The sequence below is a fragment of the Hemisphaericaspora subhashii genome (genome assembly GCF_019202705.1).
Source record: "Hemisphaericaspora subhashii strain CBS 10753 chromosome Unknown scaffold26, whole genome shotgun sequence".
NCBI lineage: Eukaryota > Fungi > Ascomycota > Pichiomycetes > Serinales > Debaryomycetaceae > Hemisphaericaspora > Hemisphaericaspora subhashii.
This window is the reverse complement of record NW_026057341.1, coordinates 766-16,303: the sequence shown is the minus strand read 5'-3', so window position 1 is coordinate 16,303 and position 15,538 is coordinate 766. Positions and strand designations below refer to the sequence as shown.

Genomic DNA, 15,538 nt, shown 5'->3' with positions numbered 1-15,538 from the left:
ATGCTACCAAGTGAGAACACCCACCGCCAAATCATCAACAGAAAAAAAATCATCTGGTAGCACGTACACTCCTGTTGTAAAAAATCATCTTTCATCATCATCTCCCTCTCTTGAAAACCCTAAAAACCTTTTCATCAACACAAACAAAGTTAAGTTCAATTTGTATTTCCACGTACCAATCCCTTTTTCAATTGTTAGAAGGTCAATTAGTATAAACAATGGATACGAGTACTACTACCCCGACTGGAGTGAAGGTTGTTAATAATTACCAATACATCTTTGGTAAAGTATTAAACAAACGATTGAAATTTATACTTAATATTAATATCTTACTTGCTTTACTAATATCAATTATATTAAGATTACCATTTGGTCAATTCTGGTTTAATTTATTGCTTACGATAAGTATTAGAGGACCAATCTTATTTCTTGCATTTAGTTTAATTAGACAAGCCAGGAAAACTCATTCAACTGTTGATTATACAATTCATAAGACTTTAGGATCACAAATTTATTACACCTTGTTTTCCATGAACTTTTTAACTAATTCAATTTATTATGTTTTGTCTGGTTATTTAATTGCAGGTGTTTTTATATTCCAATTGCTGTTTACTTTTGATTATTATTTATTATCAAAAGAATATAGAAAGAATCCATTGATTAATGATCAATGGGTATTTTATTGGTATTATCCTTTATTTATGGGATTGTTTTATAGTTGTCATCAATTGATATTCCAAAGAAATAGATTACAATTTGAATATGGACATACCAAGAAAAACCCAGCTAATTATTTGTTTGGTCATTTGCCTCAATTATTAGGGAATTCAATTGGATTAAATATTTTCATTACATTATTAACACCCGCGAGTTATTGGATAATCAAACCATTGATTTATAAAGCAAATATCTTGATTATATTATTGCTCGGATTAGATACCAAAATCCCAATGAATAACACCACTTGGACAACATATTTCCAATTAGCATTCCTTTCAAATATCACATTACTTTCTTGGGAAATCATAAACCACGCGTTTAACGTCTATGCCACAATCGGATGTCTCGATGGGAAAAAACCAATCAGCACCTATAGTTCAGATCCAATTCATTGTTTATTATCTGGATTACGTAATGTCGACCCTGATTATCAATTGAGTAGATTAACCGCATTTCAAGAATTAGCCTACATTGCAACCACAACCGAACCAGATGGTAAGAAATTAAGAAGTGCAATCTTTAGTGCAAGATCTAAAAAGGGATATGTCTGGCCAGCAATATTTGATGAATGTTCATTGATTATTAAAGAGACTACTGATCGAATCAATTATCGTACTGCGGCTGACCTTAAGGCGTTAAAAGAAAGTCAGATTAATATTAAAGGGGATGTGAATATTGGATTAAGAGGACGTAATAGGGGAGGTAGTGTTGTTGATGATGATATTTTTGGGAATTCTTTTATAAGTAGTCCAATCGCAAAATCATCCCCAGTTAGTCCACTTAAACTGTATGGTGATACTTTAGATTCTAAAAAAATTGAAGAAAAAACTACAAATCCACTTGTTATATTTATAAATCAAAGTCTTGTTGTACCTTTACAATCCCTCATATCAACATTCTCCACAGGAGTCAACACCAAGGATCAAAAATTCTTGACCCAACTAAAATCAATCTATACAAAATTAAGCCAAATCTATAACATATATCATCAAAAATTCTTACAAACCTGGCTAGGATTATTCTTCAGAACAACCCTTAAACGAGACACAGAATCCCGAGTTATAAATCCCGTTAATTTCGGTAATGCAATAATTGCAATCTCAAATCTTTTACAACATTCAGTTGAAGAAGATAAAAATAATACAATCACCGCTAATGATGTTTCCGAAATTTTGAATCTTTTAGAAAGACCAATTAGGGCCTGTTCAAATTATACTGATTATATTCCGGCTTCGGTATATCTTTCCCAACAACAACGGGATAATCCTAGGATTGCAAAGAGACATTTGATTGCTATATTGCATGATTTGACCATGCATGAATTCTATGAGAATTGTGTTAAATTTAATGGGAAATTGAATGATTTGGTATTGAATCCGAGAACTTATAAATTGGCGAAATGGGTGATTGATATTGCCATTGCTGAACAACAACAATCAATTAGGACTCATGTGTAAGTCGTGTTTATTTGTGACAAAAATGTATACTATTATTATATAAATATATAACTTGAAATAAAACTATTATTATTTAATAAAAAAGCGATTTTTTTATACTACACTTCCACCACTACCCTCATGTCGTCTATTATTACTATTGTTACTATTACTTCCAGTTGGCAAAGTATCCAACAACACCGGTTTTAAAACCTCTTCATCAAACCTAGTAAACCATTTCGCGTGTTCTTCAGCACTCAAAAATGCCCCCAATACTCCACGATGACTATCATCAGGTTGATGTTGTTGTTGTCTGGCTTGAGTACCATTATTATGTAGATTATTCATCATCAAATCATCAATATCACTATTCACAAATTCCTCATCATCATCGTCATCACCACTGGCGCCCACCAGGAAATCAAGCAAACTACTCTCAGACCTATTCCTAATAGTCGGTGTATCATCTTTATATTGCCCCTGTGCCTGTACTTGAGGTTGTGTTGGTTGTATTGCCTTCCCTTTCGTTCCATTAAACTTCCTAAACGACATCGGTGGTCCTCCTGCACTGGGCGCCGGACTCACGTGTAAATGATGCATAGGCAATCTCGGAGCCTCAATCTCAAATTCATCATCAGAATCACCAGTCTCATCCACACATCCAATCTTAATCCCCAATATTTCCAACATTGATGCCGTGGTACCTCCAAATAAGATAACTGTAAGGACAACCACCACTAATACGGTGGCTAACAAGGTCCATTTGGCTTCGCCCTGGAACCCCATTGCTAATGCCACCCCGACGGCTCCTCTTAATCCGGCCCAGAAGATCATCATTTGGTATGAATGGGAGATTTCATCCGGAAGTCCAGTAGTGGCGGTGGTGGTGGTGCCGGTGGATGAGGATGAGATTGATTGTCCGCTGAATTTTTCAAATCGAGCTCGGTATAAAAAGTTAAGGAATCTAGATAATGGAAACACGGCTGACCATCTCGCGACACAAATTGATATAAATGCGACAATAATTAACAAAGGTTTGAAAACTAATTCAACTTCTGTAAATAAAGATAATCCCAAATAAATAAAAATGAAATTTTCTGATAATTGAGCTAATAATTGAAAGATATATTTTGTGGCAATTTGAGTTCTTCTTGACATATTATAATATGCATAATGTTTTAATGTTATACCACAGAATAATAATGATACAATTCCTGACATATGTGCCCCATTGGAGAAGAAATATGATTCATAAGCAAATAATAAAACTAAACAAGTTTCAATTTGGGGATATCTTCTAATATGAGAATGTTTTAAAATCAATGCCACTAATATCCCAACAAAAATCCCAATAATGGTAGAAATTGTAAATGACATTAAGAAAAGTCCAATACCTTCGAAAAATGATGAAAAATGTACAGGATGACCATGGAATTTTTGACAAGTTTCAAACATAACAATGGAAATTGCATCATTTAATAATGATTCTCCAAAAATAATCGTATATAATTTGGGGTCTACTTTATAAGCATTAAATATTGATAAAATTGTAACTGGATCAGTAGCTGAAAGTGTTGCTCCTACAGCTAATGCATCAACAAATTCTAATTTCACATTATCAAATCCAATTGCTGTCCACACATACAAAATAATTCCCACAACTAACGCAGACATAAATGTACCCGGAATGGCAAATGTTAAAATTGATCCAATATTCCTAAAGAAATTCGCTTGATGTAATTCATAACCACTATTTAAAATAATTGGTGGTAATAAAATATTAAAGAAATATCCGGGATTAAATTTCACCGCATCTTGGATATAATGACCAGGAGACATTCTAATAATCAATCCAACAAACATCCCACAAAAGATGGATAATACCGTTTCATGAATAGCTTTGATTCTTCTTTGCTGTAAGAAATATGAAGACCATAATGCACTAGTTAATAATAATAATAATATAAATAGTGCCCATGAAGAAAAGATTTCATTCTCAACGGGATTGGTATCTTCAAATTGTTCATCATCTCCTGGAGTGAGGTCGGGTGTTTCGTCGTCTAGTTCATCTGATAAAGCACGTTTTATTAATAGTTTAGCTGCATATAGAGCTATACTGGTCATGTTGAACGGGGGGCTGTGGTTTTCGGTGGTTGACTACTTAAATTATACAATTAATGACAATTCTAATTGGGAAAAGTAAAGCTTGTGTTCGTTTTGGTAATACGAGTTATCTATAACAATATCCTCGATGAATAAAAAAATAGCCTTCTATGTAAAAGTGTTGACGTAAAGGATTAAATTCCCTGTGAATCGCAAATTGTCTCAAATTTATTTTGTATGGCGGGATAATAAGGAGAGTCGTGCATATAAAAAATTCCTTGATCACAATGTGAAATGTATGAAAAACAATAAGCACCGAGGAATTTTTCAATAGCAACTGAAACCATAAACAGTTGTTCTTAACATTCTTAGTATCCTTATTTAAAATGATGATTTTCTTTCCATTTCCTTACTTTATTTTTGTTACTCTTTATAATTCTCTATGTAAACTAAATGACCTGACCCTACACAAGATGAGTAAAATTTGGGTCACGTGACCTGAATTGAATTTTGATTCATAATTATAATATGAAATACACAACAGCTACTGAATAAGACTAGCATGGGATTGGGAAGTGTTTAGTGAGTGCCCGTTTCTGTGATTGATTCTTTAAATTTCTTTCTCATTCAGTTTCTTTTGGAAGGTTGTTTTCTAAAACTGAAAATTTGGTTGTAAATTTCTACCAATTATTCAAAACTTTCAAAATGATAAAATGAAACACAGCCACACTTCCAGAATCACACCAAACCAACAACTCATAGTATAGATTACTCAATTACTTACCATTTATGCCTCCGTTTGATTCCAATCTAATCTTACTTGCTAACAATTGCTAGAAGATGGTGATTGGGATTTTATTTGTTTGCAACCAAAAGTGAAATTATCAACCATTCTCCTTTTCAATACATAACAAAATAAATCAAGAGTAGTAATATCAGTAAGGGAACATATAAGAAATGCACCTGCCTGATCTGTCATTAATAAGCATAGCTTTATTCATTTATTAGAATGTTACAAATTCTTCTTTTATGAAATGTTGCAATAAAAAAGAGAAACAGAAAACGTTTTTTTTTTATTTTGTAACTCATTATTAGGTTCTCGATTCTAACAATACATATCACAATAACAATTACAATAACAATTACAATGACAATTACCCACATGGTATGATATGGGAATGCTAATGTTACAAGACGCGTAATAGTATATATATACATACTCCAACATCAATCAACTCCCTTTAAAAAAACCCCTTTGATTGACATAAATCGTGCAGTGATTTACGAGAGACTAAAACGAGAAAAACGAGTGAAGGGTTCAAAGTGATGTAATAAATTATGCCGTTATTAAAAAATTAAATAAACAATAATTAACATGTACACCACACTGATGACAATTAATAAATTTGTAATTAGAATGTCAATTGAGAAACAACCATTCCCATTCCCCATATTCAATCAAGGAATACTCCTGGAAAACATGTTGAACAGTCCGCCTCGCACCATCCTCAAAGACAGACCAATTTGTCTCTTTATGTCTTCTAAAAGGGGGAATGATAATGCATTATTCTATGGAAAGATAACAAATCTATTGTATGAATATACAATTGATACAATATAGATCTAGAAGTATAAGTGCATACTTACAATCAAGCTACGCGTTCTATTTCTCGTTGTGTAAAAGAAAATCTCCTTTTAGGGGGGAGGTGTATGTAGTAAACATTCCTTTCTATTGTTTTAGAGATATGTGACAAAGATAAGAGAGAATTGAACTCTTTTTGTGGTTTTTGTGATTGAATTGAAACTATGGATAATCTAACAATCACTATAGAAACAAGGTTTTTATATTGAAGTAATTGTGTGGCGGTAAAATCTGTCAAACAAAATGTTAAAAAATAATTTCTAATAATAAAACAAAAAAAAAAAAATAATAAAACAATTGGCACCAGCAATACAAAAAAAATAAAAAGAAATTCAAAAAAAACAAATTTTTTTATAGTTTAAGGTTTCTTCTCTGCAGTACTTAACGATTTTACATCCATAATTTGAAATTCACACCAAACATTATTAGATACTTTATATAAAATTACAGTACATCTCTCGTATTCTTATTCCATAAAATTTATAAATAGATTATTTATTTACTTCTTTTTATAACTATACGTCATTCCCTTAGATATCATATATATAAAGTATATATATATATATCCCCCACCCTCCGACTCCCCCACGGTTCCATTAACCTAACCTACTTTTTGTCATTCGCTTTAAACTTTTATTTCAGTCAGTATCTATTTTTAGAGAAGAACTATTTACAATTCAACAAACAACGTGTATTCGTCAATTCTTTTGCTATCCAACTAATTTGTTACAATAGAGTCATTTACAAATAGAATAGAAAAATGTATACCAAAAAGAATCATTCAGTTGAGAATATAAAACTGCAATATAGCAAGTTTTATTCCTCATCACAAATCAATCCCAATAATTCATCAACTAATTTATCCAAAATCCCTCGTTCTCCAGCAGCCCCAACGCCAGTCAGAGTAGATTCTTATTTCGGAGGGATACCCACCCCTCCAAGATTATCCAAAACACCCAGTTTTGGATCATTTCAATATCCAATCACACCACCATTATCTGCAAATCCATCATTCACTTCATTACAACATGCATATCCATTAACACCTCCATTATCAAAATCATCTTCCCCAATAACAATTCATGAAACTAAACAACAATCCACTTGGTCAAGTTGGATCCCACCTATCAATTATAAAATAACTGGTTTATGTATATTATGGTATTTGGCATCAATTATTTCAAGTAATTCAACAAAATTAATTTTGAGTGAATTTAGTTATCCAATTACATTAACGCAATTTCAATTCTTATTGAATTCAATGTTATGTTTGATTTTATTAGCAATTGTAAATCGAAATTCCAATTTATCAAAGATTCTTCCAGCAGGAGTCATACCGAGTTCAGGTAATATTAAGAAATTTATAACTCCAACTAGATTAATCATAAATACAACATTACCAATGGGTTGTTTTCAATTCATTGGTCATATCACAAGCCACAAGGCAACTTCATTAATCCCAGTTTCATTAGTTCATACTATGAAATCATTAAGTCCAATAATCACGGTATTGATCTATAGGATATTATACAAAAAGCAATACAAATTAGTGACATATCTTTCATTAATCCCCTTAATTTGTGGGATCATGTTAACTTGTTATAAACCAACAACCACCACCACCACCACCACCGGCATGGAATATTATGGAACTGGATTATTATTTGCATTTTTCTCCATGTTGATATTTGTATCACAAAACATATTCGCCAAGAAAAGATTAACAATCGAGGAAACCTCCTCCATTCCATTATCATCCAAATCCAAACACCCTTACTCCTCCCCCTCATCCCAGGATCAAAAACTAGACAAATTAACAATCCTCTTCTATTGCTCAATAATCGGATTCATCCTCACAACACCCATCTATTTCATCTCCGAATTCCTCCACCAAACCGGCACCCAAATATCCATCCTCGAACTCACCCCAAGAGTTTCAATATTGGTATTGATAAATGGTACGAGTCATTTTTTCCAATCTTTACTTGCATTCCAAATATTAGGATCAATTAGTCCGATAAATTATTCAATTGCAAATATCTTAAAGAGGATCTTTATAATTTTTGTTTCGTTTATTTGGGAATCGAAGAATTTTTCAAATTTACAGAGTTGCGGGTTAGGGTTGACTCTTTTTGGGTTGTATTGTTATGATAGATGGGGGGTTAGATAGTTGCGAAGCAACTAGAATCTGCGAAGCAGATACTTCTGCCGAAGGCAGACTAAAGGCGAAGCCTTATATCCTGCAAAGCAGGTACTTCTGCCGAAGGCAGTTAATCAAAGGCGTAGCCTTATGTCTGCGTAGCAGATTAGTTACAAGGGTTCGCCTTTTATGCTGCATAGCAGCTGAATGAATCTGCCTGCGGCAGATTAGTTGAAGGCTTCGCCTTACTTGCTGCGAAGCAATCAATCTGCCTTTGGCAGATTATTCTATTGGATCCTTCGTATCCTTTTATATATTTATATTAAATAGAAACGAATGTATGACCAACATATCAATAATTGTAATCAATAATTGTATTGTCTAAAGCAGCTCAGTTACAAGGCTAAGCCTTCTGAATCTTTTGATGCTTCGGATCTATATGCCTGCAAGAGATTAGTTAGAAGGCTTCGCCTTTTATACTGCCAAGCAGCTGAATGAAATCTTCCTTCGGCAGATTAGCAGATTATCCTTTGGATCCTTCGGATGAACACATATGAATAAATTATTATAATTATCTAAAAAAAATCTATAAATCCTATTAATGACCTGGACCATCAGTATGTAACATCTTTCTAAAGATATCACCAAAAGCAACCATAAACACAGTTTGCCAAACCCCTAATCCAATTCTTGGAGTAACCCCTCTATATAACCCTTTAAGACCATGAGATTGATAAATATATTTAGCAGCCCCCAAAACACTTAAATTCTTTGGTCTGTTAGGATCAACGGTTTTAGATTGCATTTCAACTCTAACAACTTCAATAGGTTGATTCCAAGCACTTAACCCCCCACCAATTACCGAACTACCGATTTTCTCAACTGCTGATAATTTATCTTCTTTACCCTTACCGGTTAAATTACGAATCACATCTTCTGCCAATCTAGCAAATCCAAATCTAGAACCCCAATTCGTCATTTGTCTAATTGCAACTGCATTAACCCCTTTATTAATTCCTCTAATTCCTTCTTTTTTATAAATATCTTTAAATACTTGCATGGCAGTATGTTGGGGAACACCAACAGCTGCTTCCTTGGCACGAGTGATTTCAACAGTTTTCATACATGTACAGAATCCCATTGTCAAATATGCCTGAGCTAACCCACCAGTAATACCACCTCCCATACCAGCAAGGAAATGATTCATACCTAAGACTTTATATCTATATTCAGATTCAGCAGCTACAAACAACAACACAGCCCCTTTGGTGGAGGCTTCAAGGAGGGCCCAAGGGTATAAACCTTGATAGAAACCTAAGATCCCCCCACGGGAATACACATATTTGATAGCTTGGGGCATGGTGAAGTTTCTATGGGCTGCCATGGTGGTTTTGATGACTTCTAGGTTTTGACCTAACGATGAAACTTCGGCAATGTTTAAGACTGCCCCAAGGGCAATGTTTGAGAAACTGATTGGCTTCTTTTCGATTGTATGTGACATGATTAGGTGTTGAAGAAGAAGGATGAAAGGTTTGTAAAAAACGAGAATTCGGTAAGATTTTATAGAATGTGAAAAATTTTGATTAAAATGGAATTCTTTTTTTTTTTTTTGATCGATAACGAATTCTTTTTTTTTTTTGTTAACCGCCGCACTTGTTACAAGAAATTATAATTAACAAAAAGGCGAAAAAGAATTAATTAATTAATTAATTACTTAGGCGGTGACTCATACAAACTGCCAATTGCCTTACATTTTTATATATATAAAATTCTCAACAACTTATCTACAATCCTTCCTCTTCGCAAATACTATACCAAATATCTAAACATAGCACTGAGTATAGACCCCGGGGTTTACTATTTGATCTGAATACAATAGAAATTTTTGCAACAAAAATTTTTTCCGGATCCGAGAATAGGAAAAGGATATGTCCCCCCACGCATTTTTATAAAAAAAATGGGGGAACATGGATTTATCGTGCGGCTAAGAGAATACTTTGCGCTACTTAGGCTATTCAAGCCACGTACTCAAATATTATATAAAAGCCGTTATAGGAGCTATTGAGGAGGGGTACTGACAGCAGCATATGACAATAGAGCTGAAAGCTTTATAAACTGAGAATAAATTTTTTTTCTATAGAACAAAGAGAAAATATTTAAAGTGTTCTAGAAACTATCGGTTTAGGTCGGCTGCGAAATACGACAAAAAAATGGGTACCATATAAATGCTTTACAGAAATAATTATGTTATTGGGAATGTTTTACTTTAGAAGAAGAATAGATGAGTTGTTTTTTTACCATAGGAGCTTGAAGACATGTCGTTGACTTGGGGTACATATTGGTTGCCTGATTATTCATGCATCATAAAGAGAAATCTATTACGAGAAAATTGGCTTTCCTAAATATCCGTAACTGCTATGCATAGTTATCATGGATCAAATTGGTCTGGTTGGGTTATGAGCGATCTAGATTATTCGTTTTGGGTTTTTGTGTTGTTCCAGAATGCGTAAAGTTTGCAGCAATCAGATTGCGAAAAACGTGGAATTTATATGTTTGTCCTGTAATTTTCCACTGTGCTGTTCACAAAGAAACCCACCAATTCAATAATCTGTATTCAATCATATTGTTTAAAATCATCAATCCATAAAAGATACCTATGTATTTAAATACTCAAACAAGTATCCTTAAGTCCTTAGAGGGAAAACAAGACCTATTTGAGGCACTTCCACAGAAATCAAAATAAAACCACAGAAACGAAATTCAAAGTCCTTCAAACAACTATCAATCCTCCAATATCACTATTACTCCTTTCTTAACCAATCTACTATTGTACGTCAATCAATTAATTGTGAAAGCTTTTCCTTCTAGCTATCAATATTTTTAAAAACTCCACAAGAACAACAATTGAAACCAAAACTAGTACAAACAGAACCAAAAATTCCAAAGTCAAACTCAACCATCATTTATCCTACTCCCACTAAAGAAATAAGATTAAAGAGTTGGTGTGATCCAATTTGGAGAGGGTTGGACTGTATTTCATGGATCGGTTTAAGCCTTTGACTGAATTAGCCACCTGACCAATGGTTAGTTTGTGTCATCGGCTTTTATCTGATTTCGTTAGAAGAAGGTTTAATTCAATCTAGTTTTTGGGAGGAATTTAACGGGATTTCAATACTGGGTCAGGTTTTGGAGAATATGACATGGGAATTCAATGAAAATTAAAACTTGATGGTTATACTTTTTGCAAAGAGTTTGACTGGATTTTCATGGATCAGTGCAATTTCCTTCATGCTGAATTATCCACTTGACCAATGGTTAGTTTGAGTGATGGATTGTTTATCTGATTTCAAGGAAAGAAGGTTTCATTTAATCTAGGTTGAAGAAGAATAGCGCGGTTGAGAAATTCATGTACATTTCAATGGTAGTGATGGAATTTTGAAAGAATAGGATATGGGTTTCAAACATGGTGATGGATCTCCTGGAGGTTTTCAATGGAATTTCAAGCGTGGTAATGGGACATTTGGGAAGAAGTTCATGGAATTTCAATGGTTGGAGATATTGGATCACGTTGCAAAGTACCACAATAGTACGAGACGCTTGTAGACTAAAAGCTGCTTATTCTTACGAGCCCCTGCTGATCCTTTGTAATCAGCATGAGAATAGTAATCATTCTAAGGGACCAAAGTGATCATTTGTTAGAATTGCTCCAAGATGACCTATATCTGACTAAAAAAAAAAGAACTTGGAAAAGTCGAACATCTTTGATTCCAGAATGCTCAATTTGGTCTTCTATGAAGCTGACTTTATGGACCGCATTGTGAACTATCCTTCCCTGTCATAGCTCCTTGTTGTGTTGGTCCAATTAGGGACTCAGCCTTATGTTGAAGGCTTGTATTCAAAGCTTGTGAAATGACTCGTGGGAATGCTTAATAATCATTTTCTTTGAGAAAAATAAACACAAGCTTACAACTTATATTAGTATACTACTATTGGGATTGACAACTTCTCTTTAGATTTCCTTTCTACATTCTAATGATTGTCGCTTCCTTTAGGCGGAACTGTGGGTTTACTGTCTAAAAATCATCTCATGATTTTGCAGCCAATCTTCTAAAACAGCAAAATTAAAAAAATTAAAAATAATTTCTAACAAAAATGAGATGAACATCATTCTTATGGAAATAAATAGATATATCATGAGCTTGTACTTACATCATTCTAGCATTTCCATAGTATTAGAATTACATGAATATGTAAGATTCATATTGACGCGACAATAAATCATTTGCGACGTAAACATTTTTGAGGCGAAGTGTTGTCACACAGTACCGAAAAAAGGCTAAATGTGAATATCCAAGCCGCGAAGGGAAAGCTCATCACTTAATTCTTCACTTTCTGGTGGCATCTTATAATGGTGCTGATTTGGGGGAAAGTAACATAAGTTACTATATAGTCGAAGTACTTGATTTACTACTAATGGTTCAACCAGTTTGAGAGGTCAAACTTAAAAGTTGTGAATTTGCAAAGTTATATATTCGATTCAAACGTAAAATGTCGATAATTTTATATAAACTAAATAATCATAAAACAATAGGAATGTGACTCTTATATATAGCAATCTAATAGTCACGAATAACATGGAAAACAGGCATAATATAATAAATCTTCAAATATGCATCTAATCGTCATTTATTTCTTCTGGTATTTGAGTGTATCTTAACTTAACTGCAAATGACCGTATTAATACTATACGACTTTCATGTCGTAATGTCGCAGAACTTACACATTCTTAAGTATTTGGTCGGAATGTAGTCAGTCCTGTGACAGGCTCCCCCCACTTAGGAAAGTTCTTTTGAGATAATCTTTCGATAAACAATTTTTTTTTTGCAAAGGTAGTGCCAGGAAGACCAACTAAGTGGATTGTTCGATCAGCTTTGGGTACCGTTCTATAGGGGCTGGACCATCATGTAAATCACATCTTCCTCTTAGAACCAGGTGACAACTGAATGAGACCATAAAGAAATCTGTATTGCAGAGCTTGATAATTGCGTCTTAGCACAAGCCTCCACCCACTCAGAATATTTCGTTATGAACGACAACCAAGCAACCATCGTAACCTATTCCAAACCAGAATCGCTAACGTCTTGAGCGACTTTGGTAGCATTTCTTGGACCTTCTCGTGGAACTAACCGAGCTTTCAACTTATTATACACAAACGTTCTAAATTCTGGAACAATTCCAAACATACTAACATCATTATCGGGGCATTGGTATCAGTACCAATATTCAACTTATCATCATCTTTATCGGACTGTATCTTACCAGACCTAATATCAGTTTCATCGTTACCATCATTAACACCGGCTCTAGACCTAGTATTTCTTCAACACCAGCGTCAGACCTAGTATTATCATCAACATAAGGAATCTTAATATTCGGGACTTTAGAAAGAGAAGGTATATCTAGGTATTAAAACATGCGTACATCAACATATAGCTTCTGCTCCCCCTGTCCATTCTCCGTTTACTAGTCCTAAAATCCATATCTCCACCATCAGCATCATCGTCTGAAGGTTTATAATCTGGGTCAACATCTTCATCTTCATCTTCATCTTCATTCTCTTCTTTAACATCGACTTCACCACCTCTACATTTCCTCTTCTTAATCTCCTCTCTCTCTAAATGCTATACCCTTTTCCGCTTTAATGCTTTGGCTGCACCGGCTTCTACTTCTACCAGAGTCTTTTCACTGCGTATCTTGCCTCGCATCCTTGAATCGGTCAGAATACTTTACTAGAATGGCTTCGCCTCTTTCTAAGGGTAGTGGGTTACCATATTTATCATGATAGGCTCCCGCATGGAAATTAAGCAAGTGATTATCCTTCAATTCCTTGAGTTCTGGACATGTTCGCCAGAAATGTTCTTTGGAACATACATTACAAAATTTGGGTGAGAGTGTCTTAACTCCATCCGCATCGTTGAGTCTTTGAGACGTTGAAGGTGTAGTGGTACCTATAGTGTCGTCGGTTTTCTTCATCTTTTTGACATCATCTGTAAAGGTAATTATTGTTGAAGCATCAATTAAGTGTTCACTAAACACTTCCCAAAACTTCAAGTAACTTCCATGGTTTCCAGCTTTCAGATTGTATCTTTCCAACTGTTGTTCGAACACCTTTTCCATCGTGGAATCAGAAGTGTTCTCCGCTGGGTTACCAGTTCGTTTAATTATAACTTGGATCTCCCCATCAATCCCTTCAAGTGCAGTCTCCATAGTATTGGGGACTCTTCTGAATAACTCTTTCCAAATACGAACCCACAATATTCCGGTATTATTGGATAATTGATGTGACGCAATGAACTCTTGAACATCTGCATTTATGATCGTCATTGTAACATTTAGATCTATACAATCATCTAACCTCTGACAAATCCTTCCTAGCGGATCGTCAGAGTTTACTGGAACGTACCGCTGCACTTGATCAAATACCATCTTCCACTTTATACCAACCGTGGGACTATTCAGGTTTTCTTCCGTGGCTTTATTAACCAACTGTATAAGCGCTTCCCTGTGTTCTTGATCCACACGTTCCACGGCGGACACTAGTGATGATCTAAGGGTTTGGTCTGGGACATAATATTTCAATTTATGCCATAGGAGTAATTCCAAATAGTGAAATAGTGATCTTACGCTATTCACTCTTGCGCTTGAGGGTAATCCTTCAACTTTTGCCATCTTCAAGGTTTCCCTTTCATCATAACTCTTGTTTAGCTTTCTGTCAAGAAGCCTATGATACCTAAGAAGCAATTTCTCGTTAATTGGATTAGGCTTCCTTACAAATTCTGATGTTTCGAACTTATCCACGTCCTCAGTTTGGTACCGTTTAAAGTAATTAGCGATATCCTTCATCGTACGGAATTCACTAATGGCTTCATCCACTGTACTGGTAAATGAAACCTCAGGAAAATCATGGACCTGAGCGAGGAAAGAACTTGAACCGACCGGAATCGTTTCCTCTGGCTCATGATACTCAGTAGCTACCGACATACTATCTTCAGTGTCAATAGTTTTGCTAGGTGGCCGACCCGACTCCAAGTTCTTATTGAGTTGTTCCATTAGTTTCAAAAGTTGGGACAAAGTTGAATCAATGCTATTGATCTTCTGAGTAAGGACATCATCTAAATTAACTTCAGTATTGGGGACTTCTTGATCAGAAGCATCACCATCGGAATGATTAGAGTTAATAGGTTGCAACTTCATCTTAGGAGTTCCTCTTAGTCATAAAAGTACTCGTCTATAATCTCGTCAGGGATTTCCCAGTAAAGGAATATCCAGGTCATTTTATATTCTTCTTCGCCAAAATTAACTTATCTGAAAATATGGGTCTGAAACTGCAATCTGTGACCAGCTGAATATCAAAGCTCATCGCATGACCAACTCAACTTACGAGATTTTAACTCATCCCACAATTAATCTAAATAAACTCTAATCCATATGATACTT

At 34.5% G+C, this 15,538-nt stretch overlaps 5 protein-coding genes across 5 annotated transcripts; 2 read left to right on the top strand and 3 right to left on the bottom strand. All coding sequences in view use genetic code 12, as the record gives it.

The window, feature by feature from the left end:
- Positions 1 to 218: 218 nt before the first annotated feature.
- On the top strand, positions 219 to 2,177 carry J8A68_003983 (uncharacterized protein; the record flags this gene model as incomplete). The annotated part of the gene is made up of 1 exon (XM_049407892.1): positions 219 to 2,177. One exon carries the CDS (start codon positions 219 to 221, stop codon positions 2,175 to 2,177), a length of 1,959 nt encoding a protein of 652 aa, XP_049262685.1.
- Positions 2,178 to 2,270: 93 nt separating this feature from the next.
- On the bottom strand, positions 2,271 to 4,280 carry NHX1 (bifunctional K:H/Na:H antiporter; the record flags this gene model as incomplete). The annotated part of the gene is made up of 1 exon (XM_049407891.1): positions 2,271 to 4,280. One exon carries the CDS (start codon positions 4,278 to 4,280, stop codon positions 2,271 to 2,273), a length of 2,010 nt encoding a protein of 669 aa, XP_049262684.1.
- Positions 4,281 to 6,661: 2,381 nt separating this feature from the next.
- Positions 6,662 to 8,071, top strand: SLY41 (Sly41p; the record flags this gene model as incomplete). Its single annotated transcript, XM_049407890.1, has 1 exon — positions 6,662 to 8,071. The coding sequence occupies one exon, from the start codon at positions 6,662 to 6,664 to the stop codon at positions 8,069 to 8,071; it is 1,410 nt and encodes a 469-aa protein (XP_049262683.1).
- Positions 8,072 to 8,639: 568 nt separating this feature from the next.
- YHM2 (Yhm2p) lies at positions 8,640 to 9,542 on the bottom strand (the record flags this gene model as incomplete). Its single annotated transcript, XM_049407889.1, has 1 exon — positions 8,640 to 9,542. One exon carries the CDS (start codon positions 9,540 to 9,542, stop codon positions 8,640 to 8,642), a length of 903 nt encoding a protein of 300 aa, XP_049262682.1.
- A 3,613-nt stretch (positions 9,543 to 13,155) lies between these two features.
- Positions 13,156 to 15,295, bottom strand: J8A68_003979 (uncharacterized protein; the record flags this gene model as incomplete). The annotated part of the gene is made up of 4 exons (XM_049407888.1): positions 13,156 to 13,204; positions 13,291 to 13,410; positions 13,523 to 13,722; positions 13,832 to 15,295. 4 exons carry the CDS (start codon positions 15,293 to 15,295, stop codon positions 13,156 to 13,158), a joined length of 1,833 nt encoding a protein of 610 aa, XP_049262681.1.
- Positions 15,296 to 15,538: the final 243 nt, after the last annotated feature.